The 19,501-nt window shown below is 44.1% G+C and overlaps 1 protein-coding gene across 2 annotated transcripts in view; it reads left to right on the top strand.

Moving 5' to 3' along the window:
• The window catches only part of PTPN22 (protein tyrosine phosphatase non-receptor type 22), a 31,717-nt gene that overhangs the window by 7,262 nt on the left and 4,954 nt on the right, over nucleotides 1-19,501 (top strand). The window contains exons 2-18 of one of the 2 annotated variants that reach the window (XM_045013205.1): nucleotides 577-685; nucleotides 1,569-1,645; nucleotides 2,741-2,836; nucleotides 3,265-3,303; nucleotides 3,772-3,843; nucleotides 3,959-4,018; nucleotides 5,108-5,250; nucleotides 6,348-6,414; nucleotides 7,469-7,546; nucleotides 8,046-8,138; nucleotides 10,389-10,465; nucleotides 11,081-11,874; nucleotides 13,267-13,350; nucleotides 13,501-13,631; nucleotides 15,893-15,920; nucleotides 18,616-18,696; nucleotides 19,189-19,295. In XM_045013205.1, the coding sequence (XP_044869140.1) occupies nucleotides 577-685; nucleotides 1,569-1,645; nucleotides 2,741-2,836; nucleotides 3,265-3,303; nucleotides 3,772-3,843; nucleotides 3,959-4,018; nucleotides 5,108-5,250; nucleotides 6,348-6,414; nucleotides 7,469-7,546; nucleotides 8,046-8,138; nucleotides 10,389-10,465; nucleotides 11,081-11,874; nucleotides 13,267-13,350; nucleotides 13,501-13,631; nucleotides 15,893-15,920; nucleotides 18,616-18,696; nucleotides 19,189-19,295 (2,136 nt within the window). Of the gene's footprint in view, nucleotides 1-576; nucleotides 686-1,568; nucleotides 1,646-2,740; nucleotides 2,842-3,264; nucleotides 3,304-3,771; nucleotides 3,844-3,958; nucleotides 4,019-5,107; nucleotides 5,251-6,347; nucleotides 6,415-7,468; nucleotides 7,547-8,045; nucleotides 8,139-10,388; nucleotides 10,466-11,080; nucleotides 11,875-13,266; nucleotides 13,351-13,500; nucleotides 13,632-15,892; nucleotides 15,921-18,615; nucleotides 18,697-19,188; nucleotides 19,296-19,501 lie in introns of those variants that run through there. The other variant, XM_045013206.1, reaches the window with a different exon arrangement.

Here is a 19,501-nt window from a genome sequence, read left to right as displayed (position 1 = left end):
TTTTGTGTTCCGTATAAATGTATAACTTTCTAAAGAGACACTTCAAAAACCTGTGTCAGAGCCTCTAGCATCCCCAGCTCAGCATGCAGACTTTCTGGTCTTCAGAACTCCTGGCTGCAAAATGGTTCTCGAGTGGCTACTGTTGCTCTGTTCGTTCTGAGGGCTTGGCTACACTCGAAACTCCAAGCGCTTTGAAGTGCAAGTGTGGTCGTGGCGCCAGCGCTGGGAGAGAGCTCTCCCAGTGCTGCAGGCACTCCACCTCCCCGAGGGGATTAGCTTACAGCACTGGGAGCCGCGCTCCCAGCGCTGGGGCACTGTTTACACTGGCGCTTTACAACGCTGTAACTTGCTGCGCTCAGGGGGGGTGTTTTTTCACACCCTTGAGCGAGAAAATTGCAGCGCTGTAAAGCGCCAGTGTAGCCAAGGCCTCAGTGCCTCGAGAGAGGCCAATCAGGAAAGAATGAATAGTGCAGACCTTGCTTTGTGGTGGTGAGTCTGGCCCCCTAGGGACATGCTCTCTAGCACCGTGCTGACTGTAACACATTCACTTTAATCTGTTCCATTGTTTTACCACAGAAGCTGAAAAGGCAATCAACAAAATACAGATCAGACAGAATATACCCAACTGCAGCGTCTGAGCAACCAGAAAACATCAAGAAAAATCGATACAAGGACATCTTACCCTGTAGGTTGAAAATACCAAATTTGCAAGTTAGCCTTTCTTTCCTACCAGTTATTGTCATACTAGCTTCTCCCTCCTCCCCTGCCCAGTATATATGTGGATATAGACATCAGTATGTAAGCCTAGCATGTACTCTCCTATGCTCATCAGATAGACATACCTGTGCATATCTCCATGTGACCCTCCACGGACCAACTCTTAATATGCTTTGAATGCCATGATTCATATTTAAGATGTCACTTTTTAATATGTTAATGTCTATACATAGTTGTGGGGATTTGTAGGTTATTCAGTAGGGGAAAATATTTTTTCTTATTTATTAGGTAAGTTTATTAGGGATAGCTTAGTGGTTTGAGCATTGGTCTACTAAACCCAGGGTTGTGAGTTCAATCCTTGAGTGGGCTGCTTAGGGATCTGGGGCAAAAATCAGTACTTGGTCCTGCTAGTGAAGGCAGGGGGCTGGACTTAATGACCTTTCTGGGTCCCTTCTATTCTATGAGATAGGTGTATCTCCATATATTTAAATATATATTTAATGTGCATGCTGTCCAACTTCAGAGAAACCACATAAAGCAAGGCTTAGACAGAGATGTCTTTGGGGCACATTAATTCCATGTTAGTTCTACAGGGCAGAGACTGTCATACTACATACTTGAACAATGTCTACTAAAATGGACCTTGATTTAATTGTGCTCTAGCTCAATAATAAGATATGGGCTTGATGCAGGAATCACAATAAGAAATTCTATTACCTATGCTGGGCAGAAGGTCAGACTAGATGATCGCAATGGTTCCTTTTGGCCTTAAAATCTACAAAATTTGGACCCTCGAGGCTCTAATATGATACAATAAAAACAATAATTACTCCTTTCTTTCTCCCCTGCAGTTGATCACAGCAGAGTGGAGCTCTCCCTCATCACATCAGATAAAGATTCTCATTACATAAATGCCAACTTCATGAAGGTATTGCCTGGTTTGTAGTACATCACACTGAGCTGTGAAAAGGCAGCTCCCATGGCAGTGCTGCATGGAATGAGCAGACAGTGGCAGGCTGTTATCGAATAAGTACATACATCTAGAGCTGTACCAGAGTCTGGAGGGAGCTCCGTCCCGTCCTCATTGGCTATGGGGTGGCTCACCATGGTGGGGGTGATAATGAAATTGGGGGGAAATTAAGGAGACCTTTAAGAATCCTCCATGCCAACACCCCTTAAAATGTCCAGGAAGCCAGGCTTTGGTATATGAGAAGTGCATGATTTTGGGGAGGGGAGCAGTTTTCAGATTACAGCTCAGAGCCCTGTGTCCCCATCAGCTTTATATTCCTTTGTGTGTACGTGTTCAATGGCAAGTGACTCTACACTGCCTGCCACTAGCAAAGGCCTCTGACACAACTGCTCAGACAGGAAGCTCTGAGCCCACATCGGTGCTGAGACCCAGTTACATCAGTAGAACTCAAGGCATTTGTGGCCAGCAAGAGACGGGGGCAAGTCAGTACCTCATTCCTCCACCCCTACAGCTTTGTTCGGTTTGTAAATGCCTCTCCCCTTGCTTTGGTTGAAGCAGAGACGTTTCCCTCCATCTGTGCCAAGGAATGTTGCCTAACCACGTTGTACAGGGCACAGACCATTATAAAGGATCCCAGACCAGGATATTAACAAGTAGGGATATGCCCAACTGCAAAACATAGACCAGATCAGTATTTTGAATATTTGTCACCAAGCTCCCCCCTGAAATAGAAACAAATTGATGCTGTTTGGAAGTGAGGGGCGGGGGTTGTTCCAAACCCATCTCTCACTATCAGTAGAGAAGGGTAGATTCTGCTAGTCGGCTGTTGACTGGACTGTCAGTCCAACTAGTGATACTGCAGAGACTAAAACACACAGCTTTTCACAGAGCCAGACAAAAAGCTGAAGGAACTACAATTGTCCTAGTCATTAAAGCAATTTAGTCTTTTAATGTAAATGCAGTACAGTTCTAAATTAGAGCTAGTTCTGTCTCTTTGGGTGCTTAGTGCCCATACAAATACTATATTAATATGCAATCTGAATTTCATTTTAGGGGGTATATGGGCCGAGGGCGTATATAGCTACCCAGGGTCCTCTCTCCACCACTGTTCTTGACTTCTGGAGGATGATTTGGGAATATGAAGTCCTGGTAAGGTGCAGATCGGTGCTTTCTGTTATGTATTTTTACAGCTTTGCAATAAAGTCCAGGTGTATTTGTGTTACTGGCTGGATAATGGGTATGTGCTGTTAGTGTTCCAGGATCACGAGTTGTGCACCATGCTCACTTCATTTTTCATGAGGGTCTTTATCAAAAACAGCATGATGGATGAGTATTGTCTCATGACAGTCTTCCATGGGACAGCTTTGGAGCTGAAAGGTCTCTGGCACCCATGCTGTGAACAGTGCCCAAATTTTGCCTAGCTGAGAAGCATCAGAGTAAGAGGGCCATATGTGGCCCAAAATAATTTTTCTCACCACTGATAAATATCCCTGAATGCTACTTAACTATCCTATCTAATATCTGCCTTTCTCCCCTGATTAAGAGACATTCAGGCTTTATGTACTTTATTTTTACAGATTGTGGTTATGGCTTGCATGGAGTTTGAAATGGGGAAGGTGAGTAACGTGTCAGAGCATGGAGCCAGTGTCTTGGTGTCACCAGGGGGAGGAAGAATGTCCATTTCCATTGGGTTTCACAAAGAATTAGTTCATATTTAGAAATCCGTGAATAGTTCATATCTGGAGACTCCCAAATGCACACAATTTTGTTCAATCATCACCAAACTGGTTCTGAGAGTGAGATTAGCCTCTGCAAGAGAGAAAGGTCTCTGTAGACCACACACTGTGATGCTGTTGGCTCACTCCAGCAGCCAAGCAGGTGCTTGGATCATCAGAAAATGGTGCTGTCTCTCTGGAGAAACTGTCTATTGGGAGCCCCAAGGAAGAGAGAGACAAGAGTCCAGCCCAGCATCAAAGCCAAGCATTTCGAAACAAATAACTGTCCATTGAGAAAGACAAGGCAGGAGACATGGCAGGCAGGTGTAGAGACAAATAACCACAGACTCTTCCTGCTTTTTACAATAGAAAAAGTGTGAGCGGTACTGGGTTGAAGTGGGCGATTCACCACTCCAGTGTGGTCCTTTCACCATCACTTGTGTAAGTACATCAGCCTTTTCCATCCTGCCTAACAAGTGTTCCACAATCTGTGGAACCCTTTATGGAAACCAGTGCCATGTATCTGCAGAAAGTGACTAATGCATTGCTTCTGCAGGAATTGGAGGAAAAGAAAACTGAATATGTTATTCGGACTCTAAAGGTGACACTGAACCAAGTAAGTAGGGAAATGGTCAGGCAGGAAGAGCATCCAACTGGCTTTACTGCACTTAATCTAATTAAATGGTACCATTGTTGACTGCAGGAGATACAGGATTTCAACAGTAAGCTTTCAAGGAGCTGCCAGTATTCCATAGTGATTATATACTAAGAGCCAAGGTGTTGTTCTCTGGATAAGAAAAACATAGGGCTTGTCTACACTTTAAAATGCTGCAGCAGCGCAGCTGTACCATTTCAGTGAAAACACTATGATAGAACCTCAGAGTTACGGATACCAGAGTTACGAACTGACCAGTCAACCACACACCTCATTTGGAACAGGAAGTGCACTCAGGCAGCAGCAGCAACAAAAAAAAGCAAATACAGTACAGTGTTAAACATAAACTACTTTAAAAAAAAGGGTGGGGGGAGCAGCATTTTTCTTCTGTATAGTAAAGTTTCAAATCTGCATTAAGTCCAATGTTCAGTTGTAAACTTTTGAAAGAACAACCATAACATTTTGTTCAGCGTTACAAACGTTTCAGAGTTACGAACAAGTTCCATTCCCAAGGTGTTCGTAACTCTGAGGTTCTGCTGTACTTACGCAGAGGGTTTCTTCCATCAGCATAGGCACTCCACTTCCCTGATAACCAGGAGATGGCTCAAAGGGAGAATTCTACTATTGATCTAGTGCTGTCTATTCTGGGGTTTGGTCAGTTTAACTGCATCACTCAGGGCTATGGGTTTTTCACATCCCTGAGCGACATAGTTATACCAACCTAATTTCCTAGCATAGACGAGGCCTTAGCCTCACTGTTTCCTCTTTAGAAACTATTAGCAGGCAATATAGAGAGTGGCATGTAAAATGAAATGGCCTAAGAGAACATTTACGGAGTGACAGACAGGTTATATTCCAGAAATATAGTGTAAATGGGTACTGGTGGAAGGTGTAGCACATACTGACTTTTTTCATGCCTTTTTGATCTTGGAATGGCCACCTGTTTGTAGGCTCTGTACCGACATGTATATCTGAGACGTGAGGCTTTCTCCTCACATAAAACAGGCAGAATTCCTAGCCTTAGCTCCTCCTCTTTCTTCTCATTTACAGGTAATTCGCACTATTTATCAGTTCCATTATAAAAACTGGCCAGACCATGATGTACCCTCCTCCATCAACCCCATCCTTGAGCTTATCTGGGAGATGCGCTGCTACCAGGCAGATGACAACATCCCCATCTGTATTCACTGCAGGTAAGGAGGTTTTACTGGCAAGGGAAATGCTGTTGTTTAGCCTCAAGTGAATGGAACAGCTTCTTTCTTTCTGTCACTTTTTGAAGTCTAAGGCCTGGTCTACTCTACGGGGGGGAGAGGAGGGGGTGTCGAACTAAGGTATGCAACTTCAAGTTCGAATTTCCTACCTGTCCAGACGCCGCGGGATCGAACTCCGCGGCTCCCCCGTCGACTCCGCTACCGCCGTTCGCGGTGGTGGAGTTCCGGAATCAACGGGAACGCGTTCGGAGTTCGAACTATCACGTCTAGATTAGACGCGATAGTTTGAACTCCGAGAAGTCGAACTCTCCGCGTCGACCCAGCGGGTAAGTATGGACCTACCCTTAGGTCAAATCCCCTGTCTGAGGAGAGCAAGTTCTAAAGCCAGAATCTGTATCTGAGCAAATTGGATGGCTGGATGTAGGAAAAAAAAGCTGGCTACTTTGTATGTACAATTATATTTGTAGTTACGTACCAAGAAAAATATAATCAGTCCTCATGCAATAGCTGATCACATAGGGTCTATGGAAGGAATTTGTTCAAGTACAATGTGGGATTTTTCATCCTCAGCGTTGTGTGGTGGATGCAGGGAGGGTACTGTTTTTGATGGACCAGTGCTCTCTCACGATCTGGCAAATCTATGTTCCCACCGCCAAGAGCAGAATAGCCACCACATCTGTTTGCAGAGATTGCAATCCTGTGTGGAAGTGACTGCTCTGCAGCGCGCTCTGGGAGTTGGTAAGGCACTAGAGGTGCTGCTTCTAGAGTAACATGGCTGAAATGAACATGGCAATGCACTGGTGTCAGCAGCCAGCTCCCTCCTTAAGGCATCATTGGAGGCCGGTTCAGGGATGGAACTGATGGGATATATGATATGATATGATATATGATTGATTGGGCTGCCTTTGGTCAGAAAATACAGTGCATGGGCTTAGGCAATGTAGACTTGGATTTGCATCAGTTGCAGAATAACAATATTGATCCATGAATAAAAACACAGAAGGAAGAGAGATTAATGTGAAGTAATAAGTGAAGGCAAAACCCCTCCTCAAATCTCAGGGCTCCAATTTTCATTTCAGTGCTGGTTGTGGGAGAACAGGAGTTATTTGTGCCATTGACTATACCTGGAAGCTGCTAAAGGATGGGGTGAGTATCTCAGCAGTGCCTGGGAGCAGTCTTTTTGTTTTCCCGTATCCCTACCCAGTACTTGCTCTTTTGCCCCTCAAAGTGCCTGTGTCTGGCTCAGTCTTCTTTGAACCATATTCCCAATGATAGCAAATTCTCTTGCTGCCTTTGAGTATATTTCACATGCTAATTCTCTCATAAACTCCCTCTGGCCCACAGTGGTGCTGGGACAATTTTTATTGTGGGGGCGCTGAATGCAGAAACCATGTATTTGGGTTGCTATTACTACTTCAAGCCAGGAGGTGCGGCAGCACCCCTAGTTCCAGCACCTATGCTGGCCCAACTCTTTGAAGGCAGTGTCAGATGAGTTTCATGTCCTAATTTCATCCTGTCTCTTCCTCCGCCACACTGTTTACTGTTCCTCCCTGACTTGTGTTCTCTCCACATGCTGATATGAACCACTCCTCAGGCCTTAAAACAACCTAAGACATAAAGAGCCAATAAAAGCCTCTTTCCTGTTCCTACCCTCCTATCTGAACTGCAGGTCACAGTGCTTTACCACTGCTCTGACATCAGTTGTTAAACTGGCTTTTTGCCTGCAATCCTGTGCCTGGCTGCAGTCCTGATCTTCTGTCCTTTAGTGTAAGAAATTCAGGTTTCTAAAACTAGATTATTCTTTTACTTCATTGCTTTTAAAGTGAAGTAATTCCTGGATGAATGCCTGTCTCAACACAGGATTCTAGGAGTGGCTATTTTCTGCATCATGGTCACACTAAAATCCATCTAGATCACAGTTCAGAGCAGGTTGCCATAAATTCAGCTTCTCTTTGCACTCCATGGAACTTGTATTTCTCTCATGCTGTTGTCAGAGAAGGGGATGCCTCCTAATGAGTAGAAGATGGGAGGGGATATGTGAGGAGGGAAATGATTCATCAACAAAAAACAAATCACAAGTAGTAAAGTTTTCTTGTAACAATGGGCCTGAAGTTTGGATCCAGGTCTGAACTGCATCACCATTTAGGAGTGGTTTTGGTTCAGGCCCATTTCTAATTTCTCATGATCTCTCTTTTATAAGATTGTTCCAGAGAACTTCAGTATTTTTAGTCTGGTCCAGGAAATGCGCACACAAAGGCCATCAATAGTGCAAACCAAGGTATGTTCAGAAAGCTCCAAGCAGGTCATAGCTACTAAATGCTTGCTATAAAACCAGACCAGTAACTTCTCTTCAGGGTTTGCAAGAACCAAACTTATATTGTTACACTGTGGGGTAAGCCTCTGTGTGCAGCAGGCATGTTGCTTTGTATTCTGTAAGACCCTTTCCCAAAAGAAGCTTATCAGGAGAAATCAAATGAGTACATGATGATGTAGCTTAGAACTTGTGATTGTCTATGCTGAAACAAGTTACTGTCCAGTAAGCGAAGCTGGCTTCAACTGGGATGTATTGGAGAGGAAGCTCAGCACACAATGTTTGTTCAGTTGACATTAACACATACTCATACCTTGACCATACTCAAACCTAACCCAAGGACTGGAATTTCCAGCACTGTAAGAGCTAATATGTTGCATGGTTCAGATGAATTGGCTGCTGTCTGAAGTGGATGTGAGTAATGGGGATATCTGCATCTCCTGTGTTTCTTCTGTTTTCTATTTAGGAACAGTATGAGTTGGTCTACGATGCTGTGATCGAACTCTTTAAAAGACAGATTGAAGTGCTCACTGTCCAGTCAGACTCTGCTGCCACAGAGGTAAGACTTTTTCCCCCAATGCATACTGCCTTTAGCTGTCCTCCTATGGCCGAGATGTGTTAGTTCAGATTCAAACTCCTCTAAGCCCTGCTGAACTGGGAAGTGATTTGCAATAAAGTATTGCAGTTGCTGCTCTTGTATATTTAATGGTTATATTATGGTTGCACAAAGGGGCTCCAGTCTATGTAGGTCCATGTATGGTCCCCAGAACTGTAGTATGAGAGCACCACATGCACATTATTGCTTTCATCCTAACTAACCCTCTACAAGGGCAGAAAGATTACAGTCATACAGGGAGTCTATGGCAGAGGCAGAGATTGAACCCAAATCTCCTGAATCCCAGTCAAGTGCCTTGACCACAAGCCCAGCCTTCCCCTTCATTATGCAATCCCTGTTACAATAGCAAGATGCAGAGGAGGGTTCCGCTTGCTTTTTTGTGTGTAATTGTTTATTATAATGAATGAATAAAGTATTGACTTTCCCCAAACAGTCAACCTCGACTGGCTGATTGCTAGTAGGCATCCCAGCAGAGCTGGGTCTTGAGGAGGGATCAGAAGGAGCAGAGTGTAGTGTCTTTGGGTACGTCCATACTACCCGCCTGGGTCGGCGAGTAGCGATCGACTTCTCGGAGTTCGATATATCGCGTCTCATCTAGACGCGATATATCGAACTCCGAACGCGCTCCCGTCGACTCCGGAACTCCACCACCGCGAACGGCGGTGGCGGAGTCAACGGGGGAGCCGCGGACTTCGATCCCGCGCCGTCAGGACGGGTAAGTAGTTCGAACTAAGATAATTTGAGTTCAGCTACGCTATTTGCGTAGCTGAACTTGCGTACCTTAGTTCGACCCACCCCCCAGTGTAGACCAGGCCTTTATGGATTAGTTCAGGAAGGCTGTCCATGTGTACCGAGCATCATAGATGAAAGTTTCAGAATATTCATTGGACCGGTTGGCGGTCAAACTGGCAGCACTGGCCAAATGGGAGTGGATGATGCAATAAGAGGCAAAGGCTAGTATTAACATGTTGCCTTGAGAGATGCCATACAGGCAGCAGCAGCTGTCAACCCAGGGTTGGGCCCTGCACCTCTTTTATTCATCTCCAATAGCTTTGACTAGAATCTAACAACATAAAAGAGATCCTAAATTCCCCTGAGAACAATCTACTCTAGGAGAACAAAACACAAATCAAAGACATCGCTACAAAAGGTTCTGCTCCCAATGAAGTAGATAGGAGCTGCAGTAGGTAATGCCCATTACAGCTAACTCCTCAAAGAAGAGAGGCTAAAATGTACAGTGAAAAAATACATGTAAATTCCTCAGCCACATCTTTTCAAGCCCTGTGGACTAGTTCTGATGGAGGATGAAGTGTCTGAGTCTGAAACTGTGTGGTCAAGTCATATCCAAACAGAGTTAACACTTCTTAATTCTGACCTTTCTTTGTTATAATTGCTCAGAGCCCCCCACCTCAAACATGGCTTGTCTGGCTGTCTGCAAACTTTCTGAAACAAATGCATTTCTAAACAGACTCAGACTGAGAAACTTCAGTTAAAAGGGGGTGGAAATAGGACTTACAATGAAAAACATTTGGCATTGTTAGCAAAGGTCTTAAGACTGACTCCACAATAAAATCTAACTTTCAAACGGAACCCTTTAAAATATGTACCTGAGTTTGACATGCTGTAATAAGTTGGTATTTGCTGAGACTTCTCAGCCAGACTTGGTTGAGCAGATTGTGGAAGTCAGCTTCCTTCTCTTGTGCTGTGGACAGTCACATGGTTAGGTGCAGATGTGAGGCCAAGTTGAGACAGAAAGCAGAGGAAACACTTGAGTCCGGATGTGGTTTTATAGCTCTTGGCCAAACCTTCTCGGCTGCAGAGACCTGGCTGTCCTTTGAAAACGCTTTACCAAAAGAAGGGGATGAATGCACAACTAAAGTGTCAAAAGCAAAACCAACTTCCACCTAGCCAGATAGCATGTGGGTTCTAGAAGCACAGCCAGCTACACAGACATTGCAAACTTTTTGGGGAAGAGTTTGATTCTTGTAAAAACGTATGCAATGCATCTTCCAATAAGACAGTGTCTGTTTCTGCTGTTCCTGCATTTCCATTTCCAAACAATCAATGGTAGGCAGAGGTAGTTGGCAGAGTCAATCACCAGGAATAACAAAGTGAAATGAAACCTTGTGTATTGCCTGCATGCTTTCCTGACAGTCTTGCTGCAATACGAGCACTAACTTTCTCTTTCAATAGATTCAAACAAACCATCCAAGACTCCAGCCGCTTCTGAGCCCACTGGAAGAAACGTATTCTCTGACACTACCAAGCTGGTAAGGGCAGGTCTAATCTAGACACACATGATGCAAATGCCATGTGTCAGTGACTTCCAATTTCAGGATGAAATAACATTATGTAATAGCTGGAGATGTGGTTGTTCTTCTAGCACTTGGGTCCTGTGTGTGTCTATAGAGAGTGGTCATAATGAGTGCACACAAAACACTGAAACAAAAATAGACACTTTTTTAGGAAGACACAGACATGGTAATTGCCTACAAAGATTCAGGTACCAAATGTCCATTTTATATGGGTCTCTTTTTCAATATATTTTAGAAGGAAGATTGATTTTGATTAGCATCTTCTGTTTTTTTATCAGGAAACATTTATTTTGCTGTTTGGTAAAATTCACCCATGCAGAGAGGCCAGCACAGGCTTATTCACTGCTTAAGCCCTCAAAGTAGGGCTCAATCATTACTTCATTGGTCCAGAAGCATTGTGTAGGCTCACTGCACAGGATGAGCTTCCCCCTAAAAACATGGCAAGGACTGCTGGGGACTTGCTCTTGTATGCACATGGGGGTTAGAACGCTGTGGAGCTCTGCTTATATGGTAATGGGGATTTCTGAGCAGTAAATAGTTCTGCTCTCATATAATTGTACTTTATTGCAGTTCAGCGCGAGAGGAACAGGAGCTACATCAAAGTTCTGATCATATGGCACAAGGGGAAATATCACTGACTGATGCGTCGAGCTGTAGGCCCTCAACAGTACATGACAACTATGGGCACAGTGTTCCTCCCATTAGACAAGCCCTTTCTTCTGGGGCCTTGAACTTCAGCAGCAGCAAGAATGCAGGTGCCGCTGTGAAATGGGACACTCTGCTGTCTGGGGAACCACTCCAGAAACATCACAGCTTAGACTTGAGCAGCATTTTTTCTGATGAGCTTCCGCTGAACATGAACTCTACAGCTGCATGTAGGAGAAACCCTAGTGTCAAGGCCCCATTAATACAAACCAAATCAACTCCCTTTGAGTTAGTGCAGCAGAGAGACACCCAGGAACTGGATGGAGGGGATGCAGTATCCTCTTTGGGCCCGTGGCTACCAAACTCCTGCAGTTCTGTGGGCTTTGAGGTTAAGAAGCAGACTGACTTTTCTTCTGTTGAACTGAACCATTCAAGCAGACTAGTAGACGCTCCCCCACGACACATGAGCAGTGGCCCACATCCTTCCCCATATTATTGCTCGGCGGAAGACCCTTACTTTTCTTCGCTGTCTTCAGAAGATCCAGGATCCCCGATGTTTATTGACTACTTTTCAGAGCTATATGAAACTGTTTCCCTTTCTTTCCCTGCTGCAACTTCTACAATCCAGCCCTTGGATTTTACCATGGCCAGTCCTCCAGTGTCAACTCCTCTGTCCCAGCATGTTCACCCATTGGATGGCAGGCAGGCATCCTCACAGAGTAAGCTGTGTGGCAGTGTTGCCAGCTGAGCTCACTTATTCTGGGATCTTACCTTTTTGAAATTCATATAGGATTTTCCTGCAGCCTGTTCTATTTCTGAATCCAGCACTTCCACTCAGTTGGACAAGGAATTCAAATGTTCCTTCTGACTTCAGTTGAAACTACAACCACAGAGTGGAGGGCAGAACTGGGCTTCAAACTGTTGATTCTGCCTCGGTTTTCCATAGAAATTGCCATAATTTTCTGGGGTAGCATGACCATCAGAATCCTGCTAGTACTTCTGCTCTATGCTACCACGTTACCTCAGGCTGTGACCTCGGCAGATATAAGATAACCAAGGTTGGGTTTGGTTAATACTTGGATTGGATCACTCCACAGAAAACCAAGGGAACTGTAGGAAGTGGTTTTAGGGACTCCACTAAGGATCCCTTCCCTCAGTTATTTAAAGATTCCATAGCTCTTTCTGAAAGAGTCCTGGATTGGAACCCTGGGGGAAATACTGGCTCTATTGTAGTCAGCGGCAAAACTCCCACTGAGATAAATAGGGCCAGGATTTCACTCTTGGTGTCCTGGCTGAACTTAAGCCTGCAAAGTTACATTCTGCCCACATAAAGTTTACTTCACTGGGTACAGGATTGTTCTCTTCATGTCCAAGTCAATGGTATCAGTGCAATATTTGTCAGTTACTTTGGAATTGCTGTAGGTGTGGTATAAAAACTAAAACTAAAACCATCTTTGCTCCATTCAGGCTCTTTAGGACCCAAATGTCAAAAGTGCTCTGAGGTCCCTCCATCATTGGAAATTCTCAAGCTTTCTGTGGGATTTCAGACCCCTAATCCCTGACTGAAGGTGTTATCCTGGAGTTTAGGTTGGAGTAACTACCAACACAACTGCCACCTAGTAGTAACAATGTTAATTTTAAGTTTATGCAGGTTAACATGCATAGGAACTGATCCTGCTCCACAATGGGTTTTCTGCTGCTGACACAGGTGGAAGCAGGCACACAGTTTTATAATTTTCTAGAGCAAGTGGAAATCATATTGGAATATACCTAGATTTTTAAAAATAAAGTTTCAGAAGATTTTGATCACAATCTATGGTGCCTGGTTGGATAACAGCAGCCAGGGCTCCAGATGGATGGGTTTCAAGCTCTGTGGATTGCTTATGGGGGTATCCCTCACAGCCTGGGAAAATGAGGATGATTTTTTTTCTTGGTGGAAGATGGATTGTCAACAATCGGTTTATATTAGATGTTTGATGTGGACTAAATGACTTGGGTGAGTCAGTTCTCAAGGCTGCACAATTTTGTAGGGACCCTTTTTAGCTGTGTACTGTGGTAAGGATAGGACTGTCCAAAGAAATCCAAATAACTATCCATGTCTATTTAATTAGAAGCTTCTCCAGACCCAGACGATGATGTTCCTCCCCCTCTGCCTGAGCGAACCCCAGAGTCCTTTATTGTGGCCAATGAAACTGGTAAGTGCAAATATTGAAGTGGTAATTTAAGAAGTGCTGAGGTGACAGTTCTGATGATTTGCTCAATGCTTGAATCACAGCATCCAACAATGAATTACTTGGGCTACCCAGGAAGTGAAAAAAATCTCTCTTGTATTTAATTATTTCCAGGTCAACCTCCACTGGCAACATCAAACCACCAACCTGTACCAAGAAATATAAACATTGGAACCTCTTCAGAGTGGAGTGGGGTGTCTCAGCCAAAGCTATTTGATGACTCAGTAAGACTGAGGCCAAGTAAGGTAACTAAAGTGATATTTTTATCTCTTCTCCTGCAATTTTGCTATGCAGATCCCCATGTAATGCTCCCTGCTTCTGCAAGAAATACACCAGTCTGGATGGCATGTGCTTTTCTTAAACTCCTGCAGATTTCAGATTCAGAGTTCAACCTTCAGAAGTGATCTCAGTTGAGGCTGTCAAGACAGACTATTAGGGTAGTAGCCAATGTGGTTTAAGAGAAAACAGAAGTGCCACTAGCCCCCACACTAATGTCTACAACCATAAGAGCCAAAATACATTCCAGAGTTTCACTGGGGATGGGGACAGGAAATAGTGCAGAGGGAGACATGAGTCACTCAGTCACTGTGTTGCCATCCCATCAGAATGAAAGCAATGAACTGGGATCCTATATTAATGTAGCTAACATAGGAAGATGTTTAAAAATATACCTAGCAGCATCCTGTAATGCAATAGATGTGAAGTGGCAAACAAGGAATATAAGGAAATGAGGAAACTTAGTTACTAACAAATATTTGGAGATTGCCCTTTTGTATTACAAGCATAAATAATGATGAACCTGCCTATCCTATTAAAAATAACAGTGTTCATTTAGACAGCACCATTCTTCCTGCAGGATCCCAAAGTGCTCTATAAGAGTACATCTTCACTAGGGAAAAAGGTGTGTTTTTAATTCGAGTTAGATAACACAAGGTGAAGTAGCTTGTAGTTTTCACGTGAGTTCACAAGTCAAGGTAAAGACAACTGGGGAGCCTAGGATTTACTTTAACCTGTTAACTTGTGTTAAAACAACCAATTTCCCTAATCTTCACTAGGACTTAATCTTGAGTTAGCTAACTTGAGATAAACACACACCTCAAGTGTCTACATGGGTGTCACTAACTCACTCCTGAAATGCAGCTAATTCTGGGGTGGCATAGTAGCCAAGTGAAGAATAACTTCTCTGAAACTGCAGGGGGAATTTAGGAAGGTGGAATGTGATGACATTTGACTAGGGCTGTACTATTAATTAACCCCCTTGTGAAAAGTGGTTATTTAATTACCATAAGTGACCTGAGCCGCCAGTTTTACATCTGTCTTGGTATTTATGGGGTCCCCTCAAAGGTGGTGGGTATAATAGGCCTGGGGAGACTGCTGTGGCCACCAGACCCCTGGTTGCAGGCTTTGGCAGCAAAGTTTTTGCTTTATTATGCCCCGTGCATAATAAAGATTCTGGGGCGGCTGAGGAGGCGGTATGTGCTATTAAGTTTCTCGGGTTCATCAGTAATCTCCCTGGACTCTCTGATGAACCCAGGAAGTTGAGTAGCAAATACCACCTCCTCAGCCACCCTGGAACCTGCATGGGTCATATCAAAAGCGTCTTCGGGAAGAGATGCTTTTCCCTGGATGGCTTGGGGTCTGGGGAGGGGAGGCGCGGAGCAGCTGCAGCTGGCCCGGGCACCTCCAGGCAGGTGTGGGGGAGGCCTCGGGGCTTCGACCAACCTCGGGTTTCCCCGGCCAATGTGTGTGGGTTTCCCTGTCCACAGAGGAGGTCAGGAGTCTCAGGGCTCTGGCCGCAGGGGGAGGGGTGGAAGGGTCAGAGCCAGGGGCTAGCCTCCCTGAAGGTGGGGCTCCAGCTACCACCCATGGGTCCCCTTCACAGTAGCATCTGAGGCACGGGTGCTACAGAGGCAGAAGAGTTTTTTCCATTGCTGTAGGAATTCCATCTCTCCGTGCAACGGTAGCTATGTCAATGGAAGCATTCTTCCATCGACCTCGCTGCATCTACACTGGGGGTTAGGTCTGCATAGCTATGGTGCTCGGGCATGCGGATTTTTCCCACCCAAGTGCTATAGCTATGTCAACCTAAGTTTGAAGTGTAGACAAGGCTTGAGTCCCTCCCAAACATGAATGAATTTATTCTCTCAGTTCCCATATGAGATGGGAAAATATTGTTGCCCCCATTTTAGAGATGAGGAACAGAGACCGACAGAGTTAGTGACTTGCCTAGGGTCACACAGGGAGACTGCAGAAGAATGATGAATTGAACTCCCCAGCCAGTGTCTTAATCACAAAATCATCCTTCCTCTGAAACACAGATTCAGTTAATAACAAGAATATAAGAAGTGTAGAACTCATCTTCCATTACATTAGTAGCTGGTGTATGTATGTGGGTGTTTCAGTGCTTGTAACATCACTTCCTGTTCATTGCCTACTTGCTCACAACATAAAGATTCGCATTTGGCTTTTGGAATTTCAAGTATCTTCCCTTTCTGTTTATTTCCAGAGTGTGAAGCTCCAGAGCTCCAGATCAGGTACAGTTTATCTTGACGTTGCTTCACTGAGTCCGTTGAGATACCTGTCTGTTTGGTAGTAAACTCAGTAGTGTACTGTAACTGTACCGAACTGCACTTTGTTAAAGTCCCTAGGCTCCATGCTGAGAGGATCAGCTTTGTTGTACACAGACGAACTAGTGCATCAACCATGATAGTGCTAGTTTTTATATGTCCTAATCAGTCCCTGAATCATCTGGTATCCTTTTGTGCTAATGTTTCTTTCAGTCTTATCAGGCAAACAAGTTGTCATTGTTTCCTTCTCAGGGTATGGCTACACTTACGGTTTGCAGCGCTGGTAGTTTGCAGCGCTGGTCATCCAGCTGTGTAGGAGCAGCACTGGTGTGTGGCCACATTTGCAGCATTAGCAGCGCTGTTGGGAGTGATGCATTATGGGCAGCTATCCCAGCATTCAAGTGGCCGCAACGTGCTTTTCAAAAGAGGGGGGTGGAGTGGGGTCTAGTGTGACAGGGAGCGAGGGGAGAGAGAGAGGGGATTTTTGGAGCCAACACTGTGTGTTTAGCTTCCTGCCTTGAAAAATCAGAACATTTTTCCAACCCCTTAGTCTTAACTCTTAATTGCAAACAGCCTGCAGCCAACACGACTCCCCGCTGTTTCATTCGCTCCCTGCCTGCCTCTCATTTGATTGTTTACAGCCAGGTACAGATTGATCACAGCAAACAGGAGCTCTGTTTGTTTTTTAGATAAGCGGCAACGGCGCTCGTTCACAACAAAACAAAGAGAGGCTGCATAACAAAACAAAGAGAGTAATTTATAAAAGCATTCTGGGATACACCTTATACCCTGGAGGCCAATCACAGCGCTGGTGTGTGGCCACACTTGATGACCAGCGCTGCAGCACCAGCGCTGGAATCCTTATTCCCCATGCTGCGTGAGGTGTACGGCCAGCGCTGCAGCCAGGGAGTTGCAGCGCTGGAAGTGCCCTGCAGGTGTGGCCACTTACTAATTGCAGCGCTGGTGGAGGCTTTCCAGCGCTGCAAATCGCCAGTGTAGCCATACCCTCAGACTGTTTATTGCCTTGGGAACATTCTCTGCCATTCTCTTGGGAATGGGCACTTGTAGCACTTGCATGTTCTCTTGGGAAGGATTGTAGATTTATACTGATTGCATTACTGTGGTCACCATAGGGAATGTCAGCCCAATCCAGCTCAGCAAGCTGATATGGAAACTGGGCTGGATGAGCCACACTGAGAAAGCTACATTCAAGGCAGACTGCAAGGAATAAGGGCACACAATCATCAAAACTGGTGGTTTATTCTATAATTAGATTCACCAATCCGGTAACAAAACAGTTTCTGTAATACCACACTGGTCACCAAGAAGCCAAATACAGTCCTTTTAAGCATTCTAGCCCTTGACTTCCATCCAGACAGATAAGTCTAATATAGTGAGTGAGTGGTTACTGAAAACCTGATTCACCATTATGTGAGGTTCACCAGTTCCAAAGGACTAGACTTAATTCCCAGATCAATGAGAGTCTCAGATCTTACCTAATAATCATGCTGATGCCAACCTTTTTGTAACTAAAACTAAAGGCTTCATAATAAAAAGAAAAGAGATGCAAAAGGTTAAAAGATCAATATACATACAAATGTGTGTGTAAAGTCCTTAGGTCAGTTGCATAGCAGAGAAGGTGAGACTACTTATTTGTAAAAGTCTTTCTGGAATAAATTTAAAAGGTTATAATTCAATAGGCAGGCAATCCAGGTGTAGCATCTGCTGAAGCTCTTCCATGAGAATTCCCTGGAAACCTGTTTTACGGCTTAAACCTTCCCTGTTAAAGTTTAAGCAGAACTGAGATGAAAAGGATCAGGCCTGAAGCTTCCTTTATAGTTCTCTAGCAAGCCGATAAGCCTCCTCACAGCAAGACCTTCCCCAATGAAGAATAGCCAGTGCAGACTTTTGCTCTGAAACTAATTTATTTCCTAAGCATTTATAATGGCAAACCAGTTGCATTCATTCACATAAGACAATTAGCCAGTAATTAATTATAGCTTAGATAGTTAAGCTGAAGACAATGTAAATAGTATTAGTTTCCTGCATCATCTTGCATCTTTGATCTTAAGGTTTACTGAACCATCTGCATGCCAAATATAGTGCAATTAAGACATGAAAGGGAATTAGCATCTACAAACTAATCTGGTTATATTGTTAAATTTCTATGAAGATACAGATAAACACAGACAAATACACTTAGCATCTATCCTTGATTTCTATGACTACAAATAAATAGGTTAATGATTGCTGGTCTAGTACTGTGGTTCTCAAACTTTTGTACTGGTGACCCCTTTCACATAGCAAGCCTCTGACCACAACCCCCTTTATAAATTAAAAACACTTTTTAATATATTTAACACCATTATAAATGCTGGAGGCAAAGCGGGGTATGGGGTGGAGGCTCACAGCTTGCGACCCCCCCATGTAATAGCCTTGTGACCCCCTAAGGGGTCCCGACCCCCAGTTTGAGAACCCCATGTCTAGTACATCTCTTTGAAATTCACATACAAGTACCTTGTCTTGATTACATTTCAATGCCTCTTAAGTTGTTATGGGTCATACCCAAATTGACCAGTCTGACAGTATCACAAAGGATTTTAAAATGCTAATAAACTGTATTGTTTTGTTTCCCTTGCTTGTGTCACGCTTGATATCTCAGAGAAACACCGGGATCGCTCTTCCTCCCCTCCTCCACTTCCGGAAAGAACCCCTGAGTCATTCTTTCTTGCAGATGAGGAGAGTAAGTAGCAATGTCTTCTTCACTTGTAATAGAGATTTAGCACAATAATTTCAGTTAAAGGATTAACTGAAGGAAACAAGACCAGGTTTCCAAGCAAATAAAATCTCCTCTCTGAAAAACCTGTAGCTAACTGAATAAAGAGGATTCCAGAAACCAGAGATGGAAGAGACTTGGAGTTCCTCTCTAATCATTCCCTGTCCCCCACTCCTTGCTAGTTGTATTTCACAGTATATCCTTGGTCTACCTTTAAATATCCCACATGATGGTGGTTCCACTACTTCCTTAGGAGAATATAATGGATGTAAAAAAAATTGCAAGTAGGAGACTTGCTCGGCAGATTACAAACAAAATGGCAAAAAAAATAATTAAAAACACCAATTTCAAGAATTGCATAAAGAGACTGTAAATATAACACACAGAATGCTTAGAAATGAAGCAGGAGGATGTGCACGTGAGCTTCTGGAAATGTTTTGCTGTGTGTTGTTTCCCGAGGTCTGCAGCCTACTGTGAGGACTTCCACTAGCAACCCTGGGGAGTCGGGAAATAAAGCTTCTGAAGAGTCATCAAAAGAGTCTGTGAAATGCTTCAGGAGGAGTAAGGTAAAGATATCTGAGAGAGAAAAAGGGGAGGAAAGACAGCTCAAGCTTTCTAGCTGCAGCAGCTGCTATTTTCTTATCACTTACCTCATGTAGATGACAGGAGAAAAGAGGCCTGGGTTTGAGACTTCTTGTATTTATGGCAAGAGAATGCATTTAGGCAGTATATTCTGTGGTGACACTGCAAACAGAGCTGCAGGAAAGAAGAA

This window comes from Mauremys mutica, chromosome 4 (genome assembly GCF_020497125.1).
Source record: "Mauremys mutica isolate MM-2020 ecotype Southern chromosome 4, ASM2049712v1, whole genome shotgun sequence".
Lineage (NCBI taxonomy): Eukaryota > Metazoa > Chordata > Testudines > Geoemydidae > Mauremys > Mauremys mutica.
The sequence above is the reverse complement of the archived record's forward strand: the minus strand, read 5'-3'. Positions and strand labels throughout refer to the sequence as shown.